This window comes from Urtica dioica, chromosome 3 (genome assembly GCF_054948205.1).
Source record: "Urtica dioica subsp. dioica isolate 48M chromosome 3, U.dioica_male_clone48M_v1_H2, whole genome shotgun sequence".
NCBI classification, from domain to species: Eukaryota; Viridiplantae; Streptophyta; class Magnoliopsida; order Rosales; family Urticaceae; genus Urtica; species Urtica dioica.
The window spans coordinates 44,179,857-44,202,687 of record NC_142758.1 but is presented as its reverse complement, the minus strand read 5'-3'; the positions used below and the strand labels follow the sequence as shown (position 1 = coordinate 44,202,687).

The 22,831-nt window shown below is 41.5% G+C and overlaps 2 protein-coding genes and 1 pseudogene across 3 annotated transcripts; 1 reads left to right on the top strand and 2 right to left on the bottom strand.

Moving 5' to 3' along the window:
- Positions 1–7,581: 7,581 nt before the first annotated feature.
- LOC149403024 (lipoic acid synthase 1) lies at positions 7,582–10,977 on the bottom strand. Its single transcript, XM_089609003.1, has 4 exons — positions 10,445–10,977; positions 10,152–10,363; positions 8,485–8,864; positions 7,582–7,945 (listed from the first exon to the last, which is right to left on the bottom strand). The coding sequence occupies exons 1-4, from the start codon at positions 10,864–10,866 to the stop codon at positions 7,838–7,840; spliced, it is 1,122 nt and encodes a 373-aa protein (XP_089465129.1). The 5' UTR covers positions 10,867–10,977; the 3' UTR covers positions 7,582–7,837.
- A 5,504-nt stretch (positions 10,978–16,481) lies between these two features.
- Positions 16,482–19,465, top strand: LOC149403023 (transcription termination factor MTEF1, chloroplastic pseudogene; annotated as a pseudogene). Its single transcript, XR_016296008.1, has 3 exons — positions 16,482–17,027; positions 17,466–17,846; positions 18,529–19,465. The product of XR_016296008.1 is annotated as a transcription termination factor MTEF1, chloroplastic pseudogene (transcript).
- A 326-nt stretch (positions 19,466–19,791) lies between these two features.
- Positions 19,792–20,241, bottom strand: LOC149403022 (uncharacterized). Its single transcript, XM_089608605.1, has one exon. The coding sequence runs from the start codon at positions 20,239–20,241 to the stop codon at positions 19,792–19,794; it is 450 nt and encodes a 149-aa protein (XP_089464731.1).
- Between the last annotated feature and the right edge of the window lie 2,590 nt (positions 20,242–22,831).

Below are 22,831 nucleotides of genomic sequence, written 5' to 3'. Positions count from 1 at the left end.
TTCTTATATTGTCTCTAGAAGTGCACTGGTCAATTCAGTACCTTCGGAAGATACCTAGAAGAACTATAGAGTCCCCAACTCTCAATGCCTCATAACCAGACATCATAGATTCTTCTAACAATCATACTGAGGTCAATAGTCCTTTGACCCTAAGATTGCGAATATATCGTTTTAAGCAAACTACGAAGAGTTTGTTCATGCAAATCTACATTTGTCTCTTCGTAAGTTGTTTAGTTTGTTTATGGACTAAAAGACTATGGTTTTATCATAAAGCTTCAGACAAGGAAGATTGAATGAATGTTTCAACTTTATTAATGAATGAATAGGCAATTACAAGCAAGAGTCTTCATGAGACTTTATTACATCAAATGTTCAAAATAAAGATTACAACTCTTCTTGTGGGCACCATTGACAACAGAGAATGGTCGGCATAAGGAGTGAAGGGGATATCCTTGACCTCGGGAACGGCGATGGCGGCAAAATCTGCCTCGTACTGAGCGATGTCATCCTCAGTATCTTTAAGTTCGCCCGACCAGTCTGTAATATCTCCCTTCAGAGCCTCTGAGATCAACTCCCTGTTACCTCGGCATTGCTCGAGCTTCCTCAGGACGATGATGGCCTCGTCCATCTTCTCATTCTGAGCCCGATACTTAAGTATCTATTCTCGGTATCGCAGCGAAGTTGCCTTCCGAGCCGACAGGACTGCCCGAGCCTTCTCGACATTCGCCGACCTCTTGATCTTCGCCAGCTCACTCAAAGCGGTAGCCAGATCTCGGTCCCGGTTCCTCACCTTGGCCTCGGACACGTCCAGCTTCTTCTTCAGCTCGGTCGAGTGAACGCCCCACTTCTCGATCGTGGCCTCCTTCTTCCCGACCTCGGCCTCCAAACCCTTGGTCTTCGCCACCAGGTCGGCCTGAGCGGCCTTGTACTTCCCCAAGAGTGCGTCCTTGGCGGCGACGTCCTCTTCGAGGGAAGTCACTTTCCCGCCGACCTCCTTGAGCTCGGCCTGAAGGGACTCCGTCCCCTTCTTCACCGAGTCAAGTTCGGCGAGAGAAGCCTTCGCCTTTCGAAGGCGCCTCTCGTACCGATAGACCCCCCGGTTGAACTGGGTACACAGCTACAAAAAAAGAGAAAATAGTATAAGGCATATTAAGTATCTCAGTTCGACCCTGAAAATTGTAACAAAAAAATATATACTTACCCCGGTGATGGTCAATGTCATACATCGGTACCAGTCCGACTCCGTCAGCTCGGGAACCTTAGGCAGCTCGTGACCCTCTATGGTCATCTGCCTGACGAGTCCTGCAGAAGAATAAAAGTCGTCGCAAAGAAGGTGATCCTGGTTAAAATGGAAATTGACGCAGTGCTTCTTCTTCGGTTTCAAAGAAGAAGCACCAGGATCACCTCCTCGCGCCCTCGCGAGACCACCCCGAGTCCTCGCCGCGCTGCTCCCGCCGGCCGGGGTGCTCTCTCCTTGCGCCGCTCCGACATCGGGAGCATTCTCTGGCTCGCCTGGGGCGACCACGGGTCACTAGGACAAAAAACGTTATCCGGTGCGACGAATGTCGCACTGAAAGCTTAAAATGTCGCACCTAAAAGGTTATTAGGTGCGACATCGTCGCACCGGAAGATATTTGGTGCGACAAAAACATATCAGGTGCGACATTGTCGCACCGGATACCACTAAACATTAGCGAAATTTTTAGTCATCTGGCGGAGTATCCGGTGCGACATGTCGCACCTAATATGAGCTTAGGTGCGACATGTCGCACCTAATACTCTTCCGCACCAAATATGTTAATTTGTAGTAGTGCGTTCCGGGTCCCTACCCCCGTCACCCTTACTCTTCTTCTTCTTCTTCCTTTTCAGTTCGCCCCCACGAGGGGCGTCCTCCTCTTCGTCTCAGCCCTCGCCTCGGCCTGCTGGAGTTTTCCTCTTTTTTGGTCCCGCAGTGGCCCCAGCCGAGTCACCCGCCTGCCCAACAGGCGTAGCAGAAACAGACCCGGGGGCTTGATCGCCCTGAGCCCCTCCGGTCCCCGCAGGGGCGACCTCAGTCTCGACATCCACAACTGGGATATCGGCCTGGGAGCGCTCTCCCGTGATCTCGACCTCGGGATCCTGAGAGGGACCCGAGGGCGCGACAGCCAAAGAGGATGCCGATGCGGTCTTCTTACTGCGCCTCGCGTCCCGAGCACTGAGAGGCACATTCATCGCTTCCTCGGTGACTATATATATAAAAAAAATATATAGATAATAATAATAATAAATAATAAAAGATGAAAGGAGTGGTGATTGATAAAATCCTCGAACAAGAATCAGATAAAAATGCTGAACCTACCGTCTCTAGGAGGGGGAGGCCAAAATCCGGATAAGGTAAATCGCTCCAGAGTGAAGCTCGGCTAATCAACAACGCCTTCACGAAGCTGGTCGAGTTTAACTGCGAACTCCGCGATCGAGGGAGCCTTGATTTTTCCTATAATAGCAGAGATGATAATACACGGTTATAGTACCTATATAAAAAAATGTGTTAAAATATCTAATAACAGGTTCGCATACTCGGTGAGCTCGCCCACTTCGCTTAAAAATTATGAGCTCGGCTCCCGAGGGATTGCTCATTTACGGCGAAATAAAAATAACGCCGTCCCCAGTTCTTGTCTTTCGAAGGGAGACCGGAGATCACTCCCCGGCCCGCAGCCTTCGAAAGATAGAAACACTTGGGATCGTGTTTCGAATTCGCCTTGACCACGCAAAGACGGACTAAGTCCGTCAAAGCGAGGTCAACCTTCTGTTCATGGGCCACAACCAAGAGACCCATGACCATTCGAACAAAGGTGGGGCACATCTGGGGCAAAGTTAACCCCAGGGCCTCGACGAAGTCGAAAAGAAGGGGGTGGATCGGGAACCAAAGTCCGCACGACTCCAACCAGACCTCGTACATGCAACAGTACCCTTCGACTAAGGTATCCGCTGTAGCAAGATGTGGAGGCAGAAGAAGCCCGATCTCGGGGGCTATTTGATATTTATGGCGGATGCTCAAAAGATCCGAGCTTCTGACGGCTGAAGGCATGCAGATGTCCTTATTACCCAAAGGATTGGGTCCCGGCTGCGGAATCTCAGTCCTAGACATAAGAGTTTATGAAAGTTTAAACTAAGAAAATAAGGGCGAAGTGTTTGAAGATGAGAACTTTGTCCGGGTTCGCTATCAGAACTAAGGACGAAGTGCTCAGAAAATGAAATTTAGCTTGAGTTCGCCAGGCGAAATAAAGAAATTTAAAATCGAAGTCGCAAAAAATGAAAAACGTTTGAGAGAAAAGAGAGAAAAATGTTTCGGAAAAAGTGAAGAGAATGAGAAATTACCTTTTTTCCAAAACCGCTCGAAATATAAGTGAAATGATAAGACCCTTCGAATTACTCTTATTTATAACCATTTATTTTAAAACCGAATTCCGAGAATATCTAATGATTATGAATCAAATCAAATATTCGGTCATTCGAAAATAACATAAAATAATATCCGACCCTTCGACTTCGACTGACGGAGCGCAGCCAATATTGCGCCACATGTCACAGAGCTTCGGGTATGCGCACCACGCGCCAAACAAAAAGAAAATTCCAACTGACTCTTCGATTCCGACTGACGAAGCGCGGTTAAACTCGCGCCATGTGTCAAAATATCCCAAAAATACACACCGCGCGCCCCAAAATCGAAAATTCGAATATTTCCCCCCATTTTATTTCGGGATTCCGAAAATTTCGCTCAAGTATTTTAAAAAATATTTGAAATATTTTTCAAAATACTCGGGGGCTAATTGTGGGGGTCAAAAATCAATTATCTAAAAAATAATAATTTGGGCTTTAGTTCGACCAAAGCCCAACAACAGACCCAACTCGACTCGCAGAGGTTGGCCCAAACCCAATAAGAAGCCCAGCTCATCGAAGAAAGGACGTATTACCTACGCGGATTCGGTCAAAGGAATTGGTCATAGGCGGACATTAGACCTCGCCGCGAAGACCGGATCTGAGACGATTTCAACCAGTAACGTGGCGGAGCCGAACTGATGAACACGTGTCCACTTCAACAAACCAGCCTCGACTATAAATAGAAGCCGATATGTCAAAATTTGCACACGCAAGCTTAGAATCTTATTTTCGATCTCTTATCTCTTTATTCTCTGGGTTCGCCCTTGTTGATTTCGGCACTCCGCCATTTTCTAGTTTGTAATCTCTTCGGTTATTAATAAAAACTCCGAGCATTTATATTCGTTTCTGCCCATTTCTTTTGAATTTCCTTTGCTTCTTATACGACGTCTTCTGAAACCCATATTTATAATAAATCAAATATATATATATATATATATATATATATATATATATAATTATAATTTGAGATTGTTGAAATCGACATGAAGTTGCAATTCGATGGTGCCACTGACTCGTGTTTGGTTAGTAACAGTTACCGATCAGACGCAACACAAAATCCTTGAGTTTCGCTCATTGCTTTATGATGTGGAAGCTCCTGGAGGTTAGATGACCATGGCGTTGATGGAACTCGCATTTTTTCTCGTCCCGAATTGTGGGGTCCTTTCGGATGGGAGTTGGACCGTGAAATTGCCATGTGCCAAAGTCAGGATCCGATCTGGTGGCATGTTCAACGGCATGAACGTGTAGTATTTTTGGAAGTCTTTCGCAAGTTGCGGCTTCTGAGTCGCAGGTGGTTGGCTATTGGAAGTCTGACCTCATGTGTTCCTTTTCTTTCGGAATTATGTGTGCTCGTTGTCGTGCTCATCTCAACGGCAAGAACTTTGGCTCTTGCCTTATCTCCCATTAAGGTAATCCTCGAACCTCATGTAGCTTTTGGATCGCGCTATTAGCTCAGTCCTTCTTGTAGAAATACGACCGACAACAAACTTTAGGAAGTCAGTAGTGTGCAAGCCTTCGATGATCACGGTCGTCACATCTCTATCGTCGAATCTGTCGACTTTGTTCGATTCCTCAGTGAATCGGGCGAGGTATTTCCTTACAAATTCTCCATTCTCTTGCCTGAAGGACCATAAGGACATCTTGGTCTTTTTCTAAGCCATAAAAGTAGAGAAGCGTGCTAGGAACATGTTCTTCAGGTCTTTGATGAGCGGATGTTTCCTGGTCTCAACCTATCGAACGACTAGAGCGGATTCTGCATACTACCTCGTGTCATGGACTTGAGAGTGCCGCAGACTACCTAGCATCGTAGACTTGCCAATGCCACAGACTAACTCGGGTCGTGGATTTGGGAGTGCCGCTAACTACCACACTCCATGGACTTGGGGGTGCCGCTGACTAACTCATTTTATGGACTTTGTCGTACCATTGGCTACCCCTTGTTGGGATTTGAGAGTATCGGGAAAAAGGCTTACTATAGATATTGACTCCTAGTTTTGGGCTTCATTAAATGGCCTTTGACTAACTCCCCTTCATGATTGTTCACGTGACTCATATTTTGTCTCGAATTTGTCTTATGAGCCGGGATCATGGGTTTCCCCCTTTTTTGAGCCAAATTCATCCGATAGTGGGACTTGAGTCTTGTACTTCGGCCCTTATTGTCTTTTTTTAGTGGGGGTGTCAATTCAAGATGAAAAAACGACGCTATAACAACAATGATTCAAATTTGGCTAAATTTCGTTACTAATATTGAAATTAATTCATTTAAATCAACCACAGTTACCCCCAATAAAACTAATGATTGTTTGATTTAGTTTAACTTATTAAAATCTTTATTAACCAAGCTAAATCGAGAATTTTAACTTTTTAAATACATAAAAATAAAGGGGGAGTTAGGCATATAGCCCATTCAAACTTCTTACGTTAAAATTCTAGTCAAACTATTTAAAAAATTAAGAAAGTAGGCAAAACTAAGACATGACGCATGTATCATAAATATATGATGAAGACATATGCTTGAGTTATTTTTCTTTAATTAATTCAATAGTTTAACTATAATTTTAATATAGGGCAGCTATTTAACTAGTTGATATAGTTTCCTCTAAAAAATAATGTAGAACTTATAACCCTTGCCCAAAGAATAGAAAGAGCAACGGCATTAATAAATTACGTATGAGTTAATGTTATTATAATGCATGTAAATACACATACATTAATAATATATTTGATCGCAACCTTAATCGTTGTAGTCTTTGGTAACAATTTATCAGTAAACCTTTCTCTAAAAAACAATGTATCATAAAACCCATTTTACTTACAAAATAAAAACAAAAACAAAGTATTAGACCGATAGAATTTACCATAGTATACCCAACTAATTTTTTTTGCGGCAAGCGATTAATAAAAAAAAAAGTTTCAGTTAGGGCATGTTTGGTTGACTGCAAAATGCAAAATGTAGGAATGGAATGGAATTCATTCCAAAAAAAATGAAATACTTTGTTTGGTTCATTTTTCTTCAGGGGAATCATCATTCTGCAGAATCTCCATTACTTCATTTTCATTCCTCACGTATTGTAAAGAATGGACCATTCCATTCAGTAATAATTTACGTTTCCAAAATTATCCTTGAAATATTTAAACAACAGATATTTTTTTTTTATCTTTCTTAAAACAATTAAAACGCATCCGCCTCCTAACTTCAAAATACCAAAATAAAAAATTAACAAAAAATCACGCGAGATATGTGTCCCGCCGATGTGGTTACGATGGTTGCCGATCTCGTCCTCGACGATGGCGGTAACGATAAAGCCGAGAACACCAAAAAAAAAAAAAAACCACAACAGATATGTGCCCCGCCACCGTTACTATGGCGATTTCTGATCTCGTCCTCGACGACGGCAGTGGTGATAAGGCCGAGAACACAAGAAAAAAAAACAATAGATCTGTGCCGCGCCGCCGTGGCCTTGACGATTTCCGATCTCGTCCTCTACGACGGCGGTGGCGATAAAGCCACCACCACCGCGTCTAAGTTCTTCTTTGACATTGTTCGCACTTCGGGAGGGTTTCTTGTTGTAGTTGTTCTTCTTTGACGTTGTTCGCACGTTCAAGACCATGGGTTGTTCTCTCTTTGTGGTGGATGGGGAAAGATGGGTGGTGGTGGTGAAAATTGTTGTGCGTGAGAAAAGGAGCAGATATGGATACGGAAGAGATGATGTTGGTTTTTTTTTTTTTTTTTTTTTTTGCTCGTTTGGAAGATGAACCAATTTTTTTTTTTTAAACTGGAACCATACCCATTTTTCAATACGCAGGTCTGGGCTGAGGGTACTTGCGTAAAATTACTGATTCATTCCATTCCCATTCTTTTTATTTAAAATTACCTACCAAACTAGAGCAAAGAATAACCATTTCATTCCATTCTCATTCCTATTGTTATTGTTATTCTCATTCATAGTGTCCTTGTACAGCTTTCATCTTTAGCTCAACATCACGGTGGATTAACTGTGAGAAAAGTCAATGAAAATCTCGTTTGACTCGCCCAGTCTCAATTTCAGGAAAATCGATTTCAAGTCGTAAATCCAAGGAAACGGCTCGTTGGAATTGGCGCACTGGTCCACAATAAATATGGCGTCTTAGCCTCTTAAATTTACACGAACAAAAAAAAAAAGAACAGAATAAACTTTTATTTTTATTAGCAAACGCATGATGATAAACAAAAATTCTGAAGAATTGATACCTTGGTTGTGAGTGATAAGCCCATGTGTGTTGTAACATTTTGAGCCTTTATGATATAAATAATTGTATACAGATATAGACCCATTGGGAACAAATTATGAACCAATACCCAACAAAAAGGGGGGGAAAAATTTAAGTACAAAAGGGTGTGGTAGGGTTAGAAATCCGTTCATCCCTAAACATAAAGCTAAGGAGCGGATGTGGCCCGATCGGTTTCAATCATGGATTTAATGTAGAACTCCCCTGCTTTATACGATGACCTCACCATGGGACCCGATGCCACATACCGAAATCCCTGTTCCGTCGGGGCAAAAGAAAACTAATTTCTCAGTGACAGACAATTAGAGTTTTTATCCACGAAGAATGTTATCATTGCTGGTAGTGATTGATTGTCATATAAAGGAGATTGGGAATATTAAGTGTGGAATCATAACAGAGCGATAAGACCAGCTTACATAATATCAGACTCGTTACAGAAACCACGGCTAGAGAGTTGAGTTAAATAAGCAGCAGACTCATTTGGGGGAATATAGTCGTATACTAGTAGAAAAAAATTATAAGTAATATACTAGTATGATTATAATTTTTGTAGATTCTCTTATGCACTAGGATTAAAATCTCATTAGTTTTTCTTAAGGATACATGCAGAAGAAAATAATAATAATAAAAAATATATATTTTGCAATTAACGAAGTAGGTGATAAAAGATTGAATTTCATATGGAGGGTTGAGGAAAAAATGAATGACACAATCACACAAGTTAAAAGCATCAAACTTATACTATGGTGATCATGGGTCAATGTTATTATTAAAAGAGATATAATGAGGCCATACCATATCCATGCCAAGAGCTCGATATTTGTCAAAGGCCTCTGGCGTGATGTACTCGGAAACAGGCATGTGTCGCTTCGAAGGTCGCATGTACTGACCGAACGTCATCACATCGACCCCGGCGGCTCTCACCTTCTCCATTGTCTTCACAACTTGATCGGGTGTTTCACCGCAACCCAACATTACTGATGTCTTTGTAAGCGTCCCCGCAGGAGCGTACTCTTTAGCCATCATCAAAACATCGATGGACTGCTTGAAATTAGCACGATGATCCCGAACACAACTCTGAAGCTCCTCCACTGTTTCTATGTTATGAGCAAAGACATCTAACCCGGATGTCGCGACCTTTTCCACGCAACCAGCGTCTCCTCTGAAATCGGGAACTGCGAAACAGCCAAGTATAATTAATAAACGATGGGAATATACATCAAAAGAAAGTAACTTTGACCAAAGACCTGGCCGTGAGCAAACACACACCAAAATTTATAAACATAATAACAACCAGAAATTGATGACAACACAATCCGCATGTATGCATGAAGAGTTAGATTCCTGTGAATATGTGTTCTGCAACGGAATATTATTTACTAAATAGCCTTTCTCAACCTTAATGCAATTTACTAATGAATGAACTTCACTGACAGACTGATACACCTTTACTTCTACAATACTCCCCATAGTTGGTTAGTATAGGAAATATATACGAAATATGAGAGTAGTGGATTGAATTATTAGTTATCCCGTCAGATTTATTTATTTCTTTAAGCTCAAGGTGGCTTTCCTGATTCGAATAGAATTAAGCGAACTCGGATCCTCCCTGCAAGCAATCAGTTATAATACCTCCAGAATGTGGTGACAATCCAGGGGTTTGTTACATAACACGGTAACTGTTTTCCACGAAATAGTCGAACCAAACGCTAATCCAACATGCCAGCCTTGATCTTTCAGGGCAAGACAATCACATTATACAACACTTCTCCAATCCCTAACTAAGTCTGAATGCGAAAATAAATAATAAAAAAAACATTTAGATTATTTACACTTTGTTAACAACCATTTAGCAAACAGGTTGTTAAAAATTGCCGACTGCTTCACGCTCGTTCCAGTCTTCTTCTTCACACATATTTTATCCCTCATAATCTAAATAGTCCAACTGCGAGTACCCACACTTTTGTTCCTTAAATTATTTTTTACTAAATAAAACTGACTACTTACCTCTATGTAGTCAACTTTGTTCATTAAGAGAGAAGTTCGAGCTTTTTAAAATGTTTACCAATAGTTGTCAGAGTTCAGGTTTATCAAACGGTTATATGAATGTACAAATCCAAGATATTGGAATCAACAGATGAATAAAATATAGTTAGTATTTTTATCTCTATCTAGTGTTCTCTCTCTCTCTCTCTCTCTCTCTCTCTCTCTCTCTTTATAAGAAGTCCACACTCACTTAAAGACTGCTTATCACGATACGGTAGACCATCATATAGCAAACAGGCAGTATTTAAACCAATGCACACCTACGTGGGCATATAGACATCTTCTAAACCTATAACTTAAGGGTTCTAGGGTATACACACACACTTGTGAAATTCTAAGGTTTAGACATAAAAAGAGACATGAAAGAACCAATTAAACACTCATGGAAACGAAACAAGTGCGCATTAGAATCGTACCCAAGGCCTCAATGAGCATGTTAGGCTTCAGCTCCTTCAACTTTCTAACCGTCTGGGCGAAATGATCACTTCCTTGATCAGCCAAATCGTCCCTATCAACGCTCGTGATCACCACGTAGTCCAATCCCCACGACGCAATTGCCTCCGCCACATTGGTCGGCTCATTTGGATCCGGCGGCGGAGGAGTCTTCGATGTCTTCACATTGCAAAACCTGCACTCGAGCAACAGTAGAGCATAAAGAAAAAAGACCCGGCTTGACAATCCCTAAGCGACAATTCATCAAACAGCTTACCTGCAGCCCCGTGTACACGTGTCGCCGAGGATCATGATCGTGGCGGTGGCCGTGCCGGTCTCGCCGCCGGACCAGCACTCGCCAAGGTTAGGGCACCGAGCCTCCTCGCAGACCGTGTGGAGCTTCAAGTCCCTGAGCTTTCTCTTGATCTGGACGTACTTCTCGCCTCCGGGGATAGACTCCTTCATCCATTTCGGCTTCGGAATCGGCTTCTTCTTCGTGCCGACCTCGACGGAGTATGCTCCGGCGGAGAAATCGGAGAGCGAGGGCGATTCCGAGGCCAGGCGTGCTCGGAGTCCGGCGAGGGTTTGCGGGAACTGAGGGGCCGCGGAGGAGGGGGCTTCAACGGAGGACGATAAGAGCCTCGCCGCCGCGCCAGCAGATTTCAGGGCTCGACCTAGGGTTTCGTAACGCGACGCCATTCTCTCTCCCCCTCGAGATCAGAGGTCTAGAGAGAGGGATGGATTGAGATGACGAAGATGAAGGGATTGGACGAGACTCTTTCGGGTCGGAAATAGGCCCGTTTACAGTCTTTGGGCCATTTAAAAGCCCACTAGCAGATAAGTTTATAATCGGATCTTCGACCTTATCCAATCTCTCTCTCTCTCTCTGCTCAGCTATCTTTTCCCGCTTCATCAATTCCGTCGTATTATTCCCAGGTTCGTCGCATCTCTCTCTCTCTCTCAAAGGAAAACTTCCATGGAAATCGTCCCGGAAATCAGTGGCGGAGAAGCTGTCGAAGCTTCTCAAGCTCGACCTGGCTTCAATTGATTTTCGGGAGGGTCCGAAGAGCCTTTAGTTTCCGTACCCGAGGTTTTTGAGGGAAAGAAGTGAGGATCACAAACCCATTTCTTCGAAGTACGAGTATAGAGTACAAACGACCGTGTCGTTCATACAAGCTTTTTAGCTGATTCGATATACAACATTTTGGTGCATTCTAATTTTTATATTAAAATTTTTGGTTTAAATAGACTTGAAAATCCGCCCTTTAAATTCTGCGGTTTTTAGATGATTGTGTCGTTTTTGTTTTACAAAACGAGTATCTGAGTTTAACATTGTCTCTTTATTCCTCATTTGAAGAACAACAATGTATAGATGATCCTTTACTCCATTGTTTTTTTTTTTTTCCATGACCAGTTTTACGGTGAAGAAGCAAAAGGGGAGCTATATTTTCCAGGCGTTTCGGACGAACTGTAAGTGACTTATTTATTGGTCATTCATACTTTGTTGGAGTCTGGAAATTATGATGCCAATGTTTTCCATTATGTTGGTACTTTCTTAATCTGTGGGAGAGAGCTTAGTTGGATATGGATATTCAATACATTGAACCAACCTCACTTAGAGAGATCTTGTTTACGTTCTTCCGATACATATCTCTCTCGAGTTTTACCGATGTACATGAGCAAGCACATAAATTTCTTTCTAAACCTTCTTGAGTTTTTAAAGATTTCCATATGAACTTGGATATTTGTATATCCATATTGAATTGCTCAAGTTTCGCGAAGAAATTACACAAATCCAAACTTGCAAGATATTTTTTTTTTGTTTAACCAATATAGTGTTCTAATTTTTACTCAAAACTATGCCCATCTCTTAAGTTCTTAAATAACTTGTATCGAAAAAAGAAAAAAAAAACTGTATATCTTGCAGAGGGGACATTTGTTTATTAACCTAATCTTAGTTCTTTAGTTACCTAATATTTAAGTTTATCTTAAAGACTTCCATATTAACATGGATATCTGTTTATCACTATTGAATTGCTCAAGTTTCGCGAAAAAAAGAAAAAGAAACCCACAATGTGTTTTTTAGTTACAATCATTAGAACTTTCTCTTCCATACTAGTTCTTGTACTAAAATTCTCGCTTTCGTTACTATTTTCACCACAACTATAGAACCATTGATGTAACTGGCATTGTAATTTTCACTACCATTAAAAATGGAACTATCAATGCAGATTTGACAATGCAACAGAACAGCATACCCATATTCAAATTGAAACTTGCAAGATATTTTATTCATTTATCAAAGAAGAGACCAATATTTAATCCGATGAGGGTAGTTATAATTCGTCCTCGAAATTGTTACCATCTATTAGAGATAAAACGTAGTCGTTTAGATTAGTTGTTACTCGATTATTTCATTCTTTATGTATATATACGTGTCACTATCCTATAGGCACGTTTAGTCAGGTAGTTAATCTGTGTATATATACCAGTACCTGTACATGATTCATTTTAATGAGGATTCATCGATCTTGCTCTAATTGAGAAGATCAATTCTCGCCAAACACTCTCAACTGACTGATCGTAATATGGTATCAGAGCTCCTATTCCCCCATAGTTGAGCATTTCGAAGCTTCACAAATTGCTGAGCTACATCGATACTCTGTTTCCTGGTGATTTCGAGATGGAAGAACAGAGCAAGGATCTGATGGAAGGTTCGGCGATTGGAGCTTCGCGTAGGTCAGTCATAGACGATCCATTGAGTGTGTACTATCTCCATCACTCAGACAATCCAAGTACAGTGCTCGTATCTCAATTGCTGAATGGAGACAACTATACTTCGTGGAATCGTTCGATGGTGATTGCATTGTCCGTGAAGAACAAGCTAGGGTTTGTTGATGGATCCATTATGAAATATGATGGATCTGTCTGACCCTCGGTTGTTGAATTCGTGGACACGCAACAATCACATAGTCATTTCCTGGATCATGAACTCGATTTCAAAGGAAATTTCATCGAGCATCTTGTTTGGTGAATCAGCGGTTGAGATCTGGACTGATCTCAATGAGAGATTCCAGCAATCGAATGGTCCAAGAATTTTCCAATTGAAACGCGAGTTGACGAACTTGACTCAAGATCAGCGATCGGTGGGAATGTACTTCACCAAACTGAAGGCAATCTGGGAGGAGCTGAACAATTTTCGTCCAACTTGCACCTGTGGAACGTGCAAGTGTGGTGGAGTGAAGAAGCTCAGCGAATTCTTTCAGAATGAGTACGTCATGAACTTCCTTATGAGATTAAATGACTCGTTCGCTGGAGTGAGGAGCCAAGTTTTACTCATGGATCCAATGCCAGCCATCAACAAGGTGTTCGCGCTAATTACTCAAGAGGAAAAGCAAAGAAGCGTTGGGAATGAGCACGGAGCGGTGGAGCAAGTCAGCACCGTGGCGATGGCTGTGAAAGATGAATTGCAGAAGAAAGCACTCAGGAAGGAGAAGGATAAGCCTGTCTGTGCACACTGCAAAATTCCAGGCCACACCATCGACAAGTGTTACAAGCTTCACGGATATCCGCCAGGGCACAAGAAGCTCAAGTCTCAAGCTAATTGCACTGAAGTCAAAGAACAGTCGCCAAAGTCTTCTCCAAAGTCTGAAGATCAGGGTCCCATGACCACAGCGCAACTCTTTGATCAATGCAACCAGCTGATGAGCATGCTTTCTACGCACATGAGCACTCTCACGGCGTCCAGCTCCAACTCCGACGTGAATCAAACAACCTATGTCTCAGGTGCTTGCTATTATGCTAACTCTTGTAGTTTCAGTTCAAATATAAACACAGTGTGGCTTCTAGATTCTGGAGCGTCTAAGCACATTTGTGCTCATAGCTATCAGTTCAAGAACCTTAGGCCTATCATAGGGGCAACTGTTACACTGCCTAATCATACAGTCATTTCAGTGAGCCAGTTTGGTGATGTGGCTCTCACTGATGATCTGATTCTGAAAGATGTGCTATATGTGCCTGGGTTCAAGTTCAATTTGCTGTCAGTAAGTGCAGTCACAGAGAAAACCGGTGTTGAGGTCACTTTTACAGATAGTGGTTTCGTGATTCAAGATACTCGGCAAAGGAAAACGATTGGCAAGGGTGACAAGAGAAGTGACTTGTACATCATCGAGGGCAAAGAGTGTTCAGCCGTGCAAGTCAATCAAGTTTCTTTGCAGACCTGGCATGATAGATTGGGACATCTGTCTTTCAAGAAGATGGAGGGAATGAAGAGATTTTTGAATTTTTCTTCTACGAATAAAGCTTGTCCGTGTAGTGTTTGCCCTTTGGCCAAGCAAAGACGTTTACCGTTTGTTTCCTCTAATAGGCTGTCCGAGAACACTTTTGACTTGATTCATTGTGATGTATGGGGTCCCTATCATGTTCAAGCACATTCAAGCCACAGTTTTTTTCTCACTTTGGTGGATGACTGCTCTCGTTTTTGCTGGATTTTCATGATGAGATCAAAGTCTGATGTGCATTCCCTGATTCCTAGATTTTGTGCAATGATACACACACAATTTGGGAAAACCATCAAACAATTTCGATCAGATAATGCGCGTGAACTCGTGTTTGCTGAATTTTTTTCTAAACAGGGCACACTTCATCAGTTCTCGTGCGTAGAATCGCCACAGCAGAATTCAGTGGTCGAGCGAAAGCATCAACACCTTCTCAATGTGGCCAGGGCTTTGTACTTTCAGTCAAGGATTCCACTAAAGTTCTGGTCCGAGTGTGTCTTGACAGCTACATTTCTGATCAATCGCACGCCTTCTCATGTATTGGGAAACATATCACCTTATGAGTGTTTATTTCATAAGGAAGTTGATTACTCCATGCTCCGGGTGTTCGGCTGCCTGGTCTATGCCTCGACACTGCGAGCTAAGAGGACAAAGTTTGAACCCCGGGCACGGCGATGCGTCTTTATTGGCTACCCGCCAGGGGCCAAAGGGTATCGGCTATATGACATTGACAAACAGGAAATTTTCATCTCTCGTGATGTGATTTTTCACGAGCACATATTTCCTTTTGCTAACATCTCCAACATCGATAATCCCATCGATCCTTTTGCCGATCTCGCACTACCTTCGCCACAACCGGTTCAGGTCAGTGCCTACGACGATGCTCCGAGAGGCGATGCACCCACTCCCACAGCTTCGAGTCCTGTTTCACAGGATATTACTGACACTGAAGATGTGACCATGGGAGTCCCTGACTTGCCTGCTGATCATTGTACTGCCATGACACCTGAACTCCCACTAATCCAACCACACCGGCGATCAACGAGACATGCCCGTGCCCCACTTCGTTTGAGCGATTACCATTGCTACATGGCAACTTCCAGTGATCACTCCGGGACTGCGTTGTCATCTCCACACAGATTGGATGCGGTACTTGGTTATACTCATCTTTCTGATAATTTCAGGGCTTTTGCTTTAGCTATTTCTGTTCACTCGGAACCTCAACTTTATCACCATGCGGCCAAACATCTTCATTGGAGACAGGCAATGCAGGAAGAGATTGATGCTATGCATCAGAATCACACTTGGTCCGTGGTTTCTCTACCGCCTGATAAAACAGCCATTGGGTGTCGTTGGCTCTACAAGAACAAGTTTGGCGCTGATGGGCAGTTGGTTCGCCATAAAGCACGCTTGGTGGCCAAGGGCTATAATCAACTTGAGGGAATTGATTATGTTGAGACTTTTTCTCCGGTGGCAAAGCTTGTTAGTGTGAAACTTTTGCTTGCTATTGCTGCTGCCCATAATTGGCATTTATCTCAGCTCGACATCAACAATGCCTTCCTTAACGGAGATTTGTTCGAGGAAGTTTACATGGACCTGCCATTGGGTTACCTTTCTCGTGAGGAACAGTCGAAGTTTAATGGAAAACCGGTATGTAAACTTCACAAATCCATATATGGTCTAAAACAGGCCTCTCGGCAATGGAATATCAAATTCACCACTGCCGTTCGTAAGCTTGGATTTGTACAGTCTCAGGCTGATCACTCCCTTTTCACACGTGGTGCTGGGTCACAATTCATAGCCATACTTCTGTATGTCGATGATATTATTCTTGCTGGTCCGAGTTTGGATTTGATTCGGTCTGTGCAGCTTGATCTCAGCTCGTTATTCAAGCTTAAAGACCTTGGTGACTTAAAGTACTTCCTTGGATTGGAAATTGCTCGCTCTGCTGATGGAATTGTAGTCTCTCAACGCCAATACGCTCTCCAGCTACTCGAGGACTTTGATTTCTTGGCGGCTAAACCAGTCCACACTCTTATGGCTCCGCGCCTAGCTCTTAACAATGAGGATGGTCAGTTACTTACCGATCCATCTCATTACAGGAAATTGGTGGGGAAGCTTCTCTATTTGACTATCACACGCTGTGACATCACGTTCTGCGTTCATACACTTAGTCAATTCATTTCAGCACCTCGTGATACTCATTTGCGTGCTGCTCACCATTTACTGCGCTACATCAAAGGTCAACCAGGTTTGGGGTTGCTCTATCCAGCCTCTTCTCCTATGCATCTCAAGTCTTTCTCCGACGCGGATTGGGCTACCTGTTACGACTCACGGCGTTCAGTCACAAGGTTCTATGTGTTCTTGGGTGATTCCCTCATTTCCTGGAAATCCAAGAAACAAACCACTGTTTCCAGGTCATCCGCCGAGTCTGAATATCGTGCCATTGCCGCTGCTATGAGTGAGATCCTTTGGCTGCAACAGCTTCTCGTTGACTTTGGCATCACGCGGCTATTCACATTGCTTCTCACCCTGCGTTTCATGAACGCACGAAGCATATCGAGGTCGATTGCCATTTTGTTCGTCATCACCTACAGTTGGGAGCGTTGAAGCTTCTACCAGTTCGAACTCGTCAACAGCTGGCTGACTTGTTAACCAAGCCACTTCCAGCAACTGTTCTGCGTTTTCTAATGGGCAAGATGTCATTTTACAACATGTATCGTCCACCTTGAGGGGGCGTATTAGAGATAAAACGTAGTCGTTTAGATTAGTTGTTACTCGATTATTTCATTCTTTATGTATATATACGTGTCACTATCCTATAGGCACGTTTAGTCAGGTAGTTAATCTGTGTATATATACCCGTACCTGTACATGATTCATTTTAATGAGAATTCATCGATCTTGCTCTAATTGAGAAGATCAATTCTCGCCAAACACTCTCAACTGACTGATCGTAATACCATCTCTTAAATTCTTCAACAACTTGAATCTGAGAAAAACCGGTATATTATCTTGCAGAGGGACGAGAAAGAAAGAGAGAGAGAGAGAGAGAGAAGGATCGATGATCGCGAGCCATGCGAGCGTCCACGGAGCGATTTTCGCGGTGTTGGCGAATCCGGTGCCTCCGTCCCGGAGCGAGGGGCTGGAGTTCCGGCATACTTGGAGACCCGCGTGAACGTGGACCCACGAAAGGCCATAACGCTGAACCCGGACGTGCGGTCGGCTCCGATCTCGGCCCTCCGTTCCGTGGAGAAGTGCCTCTCCTCGATGGGCCTCTGCCGAGAAGACCGGAGCCGAGTCCTCGACATGCACCCTCGCATCCTCACGGCCGACCCGGAGCTCCACCTCTACCCGATCCTCGACTTCCTCATCAACGAGGCCGGGATCCCCTACCCGCAGGTACTGATCCCCATTTTATCCGCTTAAAATTAACCAAGCGGTCAATTTTAACTGTGATTATCCAACCATTTACATTGAAAAACTTGTTTATACTTCTTAGGAGACACAGTTAAGCAAGTAACCATTCCACTATTCTTCTTTATAATATTTTTTTTTAAATTAAAATGATGTATACACGGTTGCGCATATTTTAAAATGATCCATTACAACATATTAACTACCGTGTGTATATACATATAACGTATAAGTTGTAACTTTAGTATACACATTGCATATGAACAATTTCACGGTTAAAATATTGGCCGTGTTTGACTTAGCTTATTAAGCTTGCTTTTAATTTATTTTAAAAGCCCAACAGTTTTGAAGCGTTTGATAAAAATAACTTTCAGTAAAAGTTGATAAGTGTTTTTGCAAAATATAGAAGAAAATAAAAAAGCTAGATTTTCGTAGTTTTGGAAAAAAAACAGATTTTTTTCAATAGCAGAATTCAAAAACTTTTTTTTTTTATTTTTTTTTAAGCAAAGTTATGCCAAACAGCCAAACCGATCGATTATTTGGTTCACACTAATTGATTCACACGTCAACTATATCAACAATCAATTATTCTCTTAAAAAATAAACTATGGTCAACGGTTAAGCGTTTATAAAATGATTAAAGGCTTAACTATGTTTTAACCCGCAGATCCGGCTCTCCCTGGTGCGCTGCCCGCGCCTCCTGGTCTGCGACGTGGCCGCCCAGCTCCGCCCCACCCTCCGATTCCTCTCGGAGCTCGGGTTCCCGGCGGGGCTGCGGGCCCGCAACACCCTCCTCGTCTCCAGCGTCGACCGGACGCTCCGGCCGAAGCTCGAGTTCCTGCGGAGCCGGCTCGGTGTGTCCGAGGCCGACGTGGCGGCGATGGCGGTGCGATCTCCGGGGATCCTGACGCTGAGCGTCGAGGGAAACTTGGGGCCCAAGGCGGACTACTTTCTCGGGGAGATGGGAGGGGACTCCGACGAGCTCTGGCGGTTCCCGCAGTACTTCTCATTCAGCCACGACAAGAAGATCCGACGAGCTCGCGGCGGAGGGGCTCTCGCTGCCGCTCTCCGAGATGCTTAAGGTCAGCGACGGCGAGTTCTGCGCTAGGCTGCTCGACGTGAGGCTCAGGACCGTCGACTTTATGGAGATTGACTCCGATTAGTAGTAGCTTAGAGTAGAAGTATAAGCTAGCTGGCTATTTTTGGCAGCTTTAAATTCGGAGATTTTAGTCTTTTTACTCTCTCTCTCTGATTGGTTATCGGGGTTGGTTCAAGCTCTCTGCCTCGTCATGATCAAGGATTTCATCGCCTGATTTTCCACCAGTGCTTTGTAAGCAATCTTACTCATCTTTTGCGGTTGATTTTGATTTTAGTAATTTTTTTTATTATTATTTTATATGTATTGGGGTTTTCTTTTCACCTTGAGTGAAAACTGTTTTTTTTTTCTTCGTCAATTTTAAAGTTTCTCCTCTGTGGGGTTGTTAATAAATATGTATGTATGTATGTTGGCTCTTTTTGGGGATAATCTATTTTTTTTTTTTTTAATGTTTGTTTTTTGTTATTTATAAATATGTTCATAACGAAGATGAACAACTTCTGCACTTTTTTTTATAAGTGTCGGTTCAGTTATTAAAGTCTTTATTGCTTCATCGCGTACTTTGGGACTCCGGTTTTGATGCAAAGACAAAGACTTCAACTCTCTAGAATTATCTTGACATGAGAAATTCTTTTACAGGTCTTTTAAGTTCCAGTTTTTTTTTTTTCCTCAATCACATTTATCTTCAGCACAAAAAATTATGCATATCTCTTAGATTAGCATATTTTAAGAGGGCATAAATATACAGCTTCAAAAAGCATAACAAGAGAGTGATGTTGTTTTATTGTTAATATTTTTGTCATCATTTATTGTGGTGGTTGAAACTCGATACTACTAAACATGAAGTAATCTCCAAAGGCTCGACTTTGAGCTGATAATAGTCATCCACGCCCAAAGGTTAGGACCGGCCTTGCTGATCGGAGGTATAGGCTCCATCAGGAGAACTTGGCCTCTTGCGTGTGTGTAGTTCTCATTTAATCTCATGAGGAACTGCATCACATACTCCGATTCTGCATATTCAGATAATTTCACCTTACCTCCACAAGTGTAAGCAAAAGTACATTCTGGCTTGAAGTCACACAAATCTTGATGAACAAATTTGAGTCTTGTGAAATACACACCAATCGTCTGCTGATCTTGAGAAAGACTGACGAATTCTTGCCTCAGCTGGAAGATTCTTTGATCATTACTCTGCTGAAAACGATCCTTTAGGTCATTCCAAATAACTCTTGTTGTACCTCCGAAGAGAATGCTCGAAACGATCTCTTTCGAGATAGAATTCATAATCCAGACGATGATCGCAGCCTTAAAGTTCAGGATCTTCTGGCGAGGGCTTCGACCATTCCCGAAAGTGAACTTTGCAATAAAAAGAAAGCCCGAGACCATTCCCGAGCCCGAGCCCGGCCCGGCTCGGCGGCGGTGGCGCGTATGTGCGCGCGAGGGGTTACGAGATAACCCACCCACACTCTCTTCTCTTGCACTTGCTTGACCACTAAAGAAAGATGATAGTATTTAAACACTACCACAACACACATCTCCAACCAATGTGGGACTCTTGGTTTTCACTTCCACAACACAATAACAATTGTGTTTCTTTAGTCTACTTTGAACATCAATTTCTCATTCATCTTAGGTCCGATTTTGGCAAAGAAATATTCAATTTTATAGCCCTCATTACGAGGAATCCGTATCACTCGGAATTATTCAATTCCGATTAGTGGAACCCACTCAAATTGTTGCCAAAAATTAGTCATCCACATGTTAATAAATAAAATTTATTAACTTTATTCCAACATAATCCATACAGTGATGGATCAGTAGTCTTTCCCTTCTTTTATTACAAATTTTGCTTTTGATTTTTTTTTTTTTTTTTTCATTCTTAAAGCCTATGAATAATGAAAAGAATAACCCTTTTGAATTCGGCTTTATAGTGCTTTCCTTTAATTTTCTTTCCCACTTTTTGCTCTTCTCTCAATTATTTCTTCTTTTTAGTCCCTTGAGCCGATCGGTTGTTTCTAGTTTTTATTTTCCACTCAAATATTAAAGAAAGATGTTTCTATTCACCGAACTTTTGAAAGAAAAAACAATGCACATTTCAAGAAAAAAATATCAATGCAAAAGCTACACGTAAATAATATAAAGTAGTCAAAATAAGAATAAATATAAAGCTTAATTAAATAGCGATGTGTTGATATGTCACATATAACTCCAGCTTAAAAAAAAAATACATTTCCATGGAATCGTTAAAATTGATGTTTCACACAACAATATCTCTTCTATCTTATTATCACATCAAGTTTTAATAACAGGTATATCTTAGATAAAGAAAGAGTGCAAGACAATGATTATTAGAACTGAAATCAAATTCACTAAAAATGATCCAATTATATAAAACAGAAAGCAAAAGCCATTATAGTCGAAATGGAAACAGTACTGACCACTATATATGGCTAAAATATAATTTAAATTTAAAATGTGAGATAATTTTAAAATTAAAATTTAATTTTTTTTATGAATATAATCTACATTATTCTATGGTATATTCACAATTTAACAATGGAGAGAGGTATGTATCATACCACAATTAGCACTTCCCGTACGTTCTTGACATCCATTATGATATATATTCTTATATATACATGGATATATATATATATATATATATATATATATGGATATATACGTCGAATATGCAGAGTTCTTTTTTTTTTGTTTTTTGTTTATAGTATGTACATGTAAATACTTTCTTATAAAGCCAATCGTGATATATGAATCAATGATTCAAATTGCATATCTTAGTGGCCCGACGCAGCTCAATAGAGACGTATATATAATTATGACACCACTACATATTGTAAAGAACACATATATATTGCAAAAAAAAAAAAAAAAAAAAAAAAACACTATTTGAAAGCTTTATTTTGCATGCATGCATGGCGTCCACTTATATTGTGATAAAATGTATTTTTTTTTTCTCCTGCTTTTTGCGCGACAGCTACAACATATTTCTATTTTTATTCCACACAAACCAATAAGATTCATATGACGTATATATATTCCATTCTTATCCGAAACGGAGACCACGGGAATATGTCCATTTTATTTTGAAAATGTTATTTATTTATTTTATTCTCCGTCTCTTACACAAAATAATAAATGGAGGTCGTGTTTATATCATTTTAGTTAATAGCTTTTACTATATATTTTGTGTGTTTGAAAACAAGAAAAAAAAATGTTATTACATAATAGCCATATAAATATTTTAATCTGATGGCATCAACGAACTCTCAAGGCCGTTCAACGAGTTTGATTTTCTATATGTTACAGCTTTTGCGCACATACCCGTAGACATTAATTTCTATGCCACCTCTAAATCTTTCTTCTTCTTTTACTTCTTCCATGTACATGCGTAGGAAAAAAAAAACGTATTTATGACACAATCATTTATCTAGTGGTTGCATAGGAAAAAAAAAAGACACTGAATCCTTAATCTAGTTGTCGCAGCATCGATCAATCATGTATATTTTTATTTTTGAAAACTACACGCCTTAATTCACCAAACACAACAATAACTTCATGCACAAGGAAATCAGACACGAACTTAAACTAGGAAAGATCAAAGTAGAAAAGACTCACAAGATTTAATTACGAGGTTCATATCGCTTAATTTATGTAACTCCTCTTATAAAAGTAGTTCAAACCACTTCGATTATCTCTTCGAGTCTTCTTCACGGTTGCTTAACATCTGAGTTACAGTCTTGTATAGTCTTTGATCCTAAATACAACCTACTCTGCTCAGATCTATCCTGAGAAATTTTCTCTCTGATCTCAATTAAGCCACACAATTAGAATCACTCCAAGAATTATGACACAA

What these genes read in the sequence shown, in the direction of transcription:
- LOC149403024 (XM_089609003.1), bottom strand. Translation starts at nt 10,866, where the DNA reads ATGGCGTCGCGTTACGAAACCCTAGGTCGAGCCCTGAAATCTGCTGGC. An exon ending in CATGCTCATTGAGGCCTTGG is followed by an intron (nt 8,865 to 10,151) that starts GTACGATTCTAA and finishes GCTGTTTCGCAG; the next exon opens with TTCCCGATTTCAGAGGAGAC. An exon ending in GAGCTCTTGGCATGGATATG is followed by an intron (nt 7,946 to 8,484) that starts GTATGGCCTCAT and finishes CCGACGGAACAG; the next exon opens with GGATTTCGGTATGTGGCATC.
- LOC149403022 (XM_089608605.1), bottom strand. Translation starts at nt 20,241, where the DNA reads ATGAATTCTATCTCGAAAGAGATCGTTTCGAGCATTCTCTTCGGAGGT.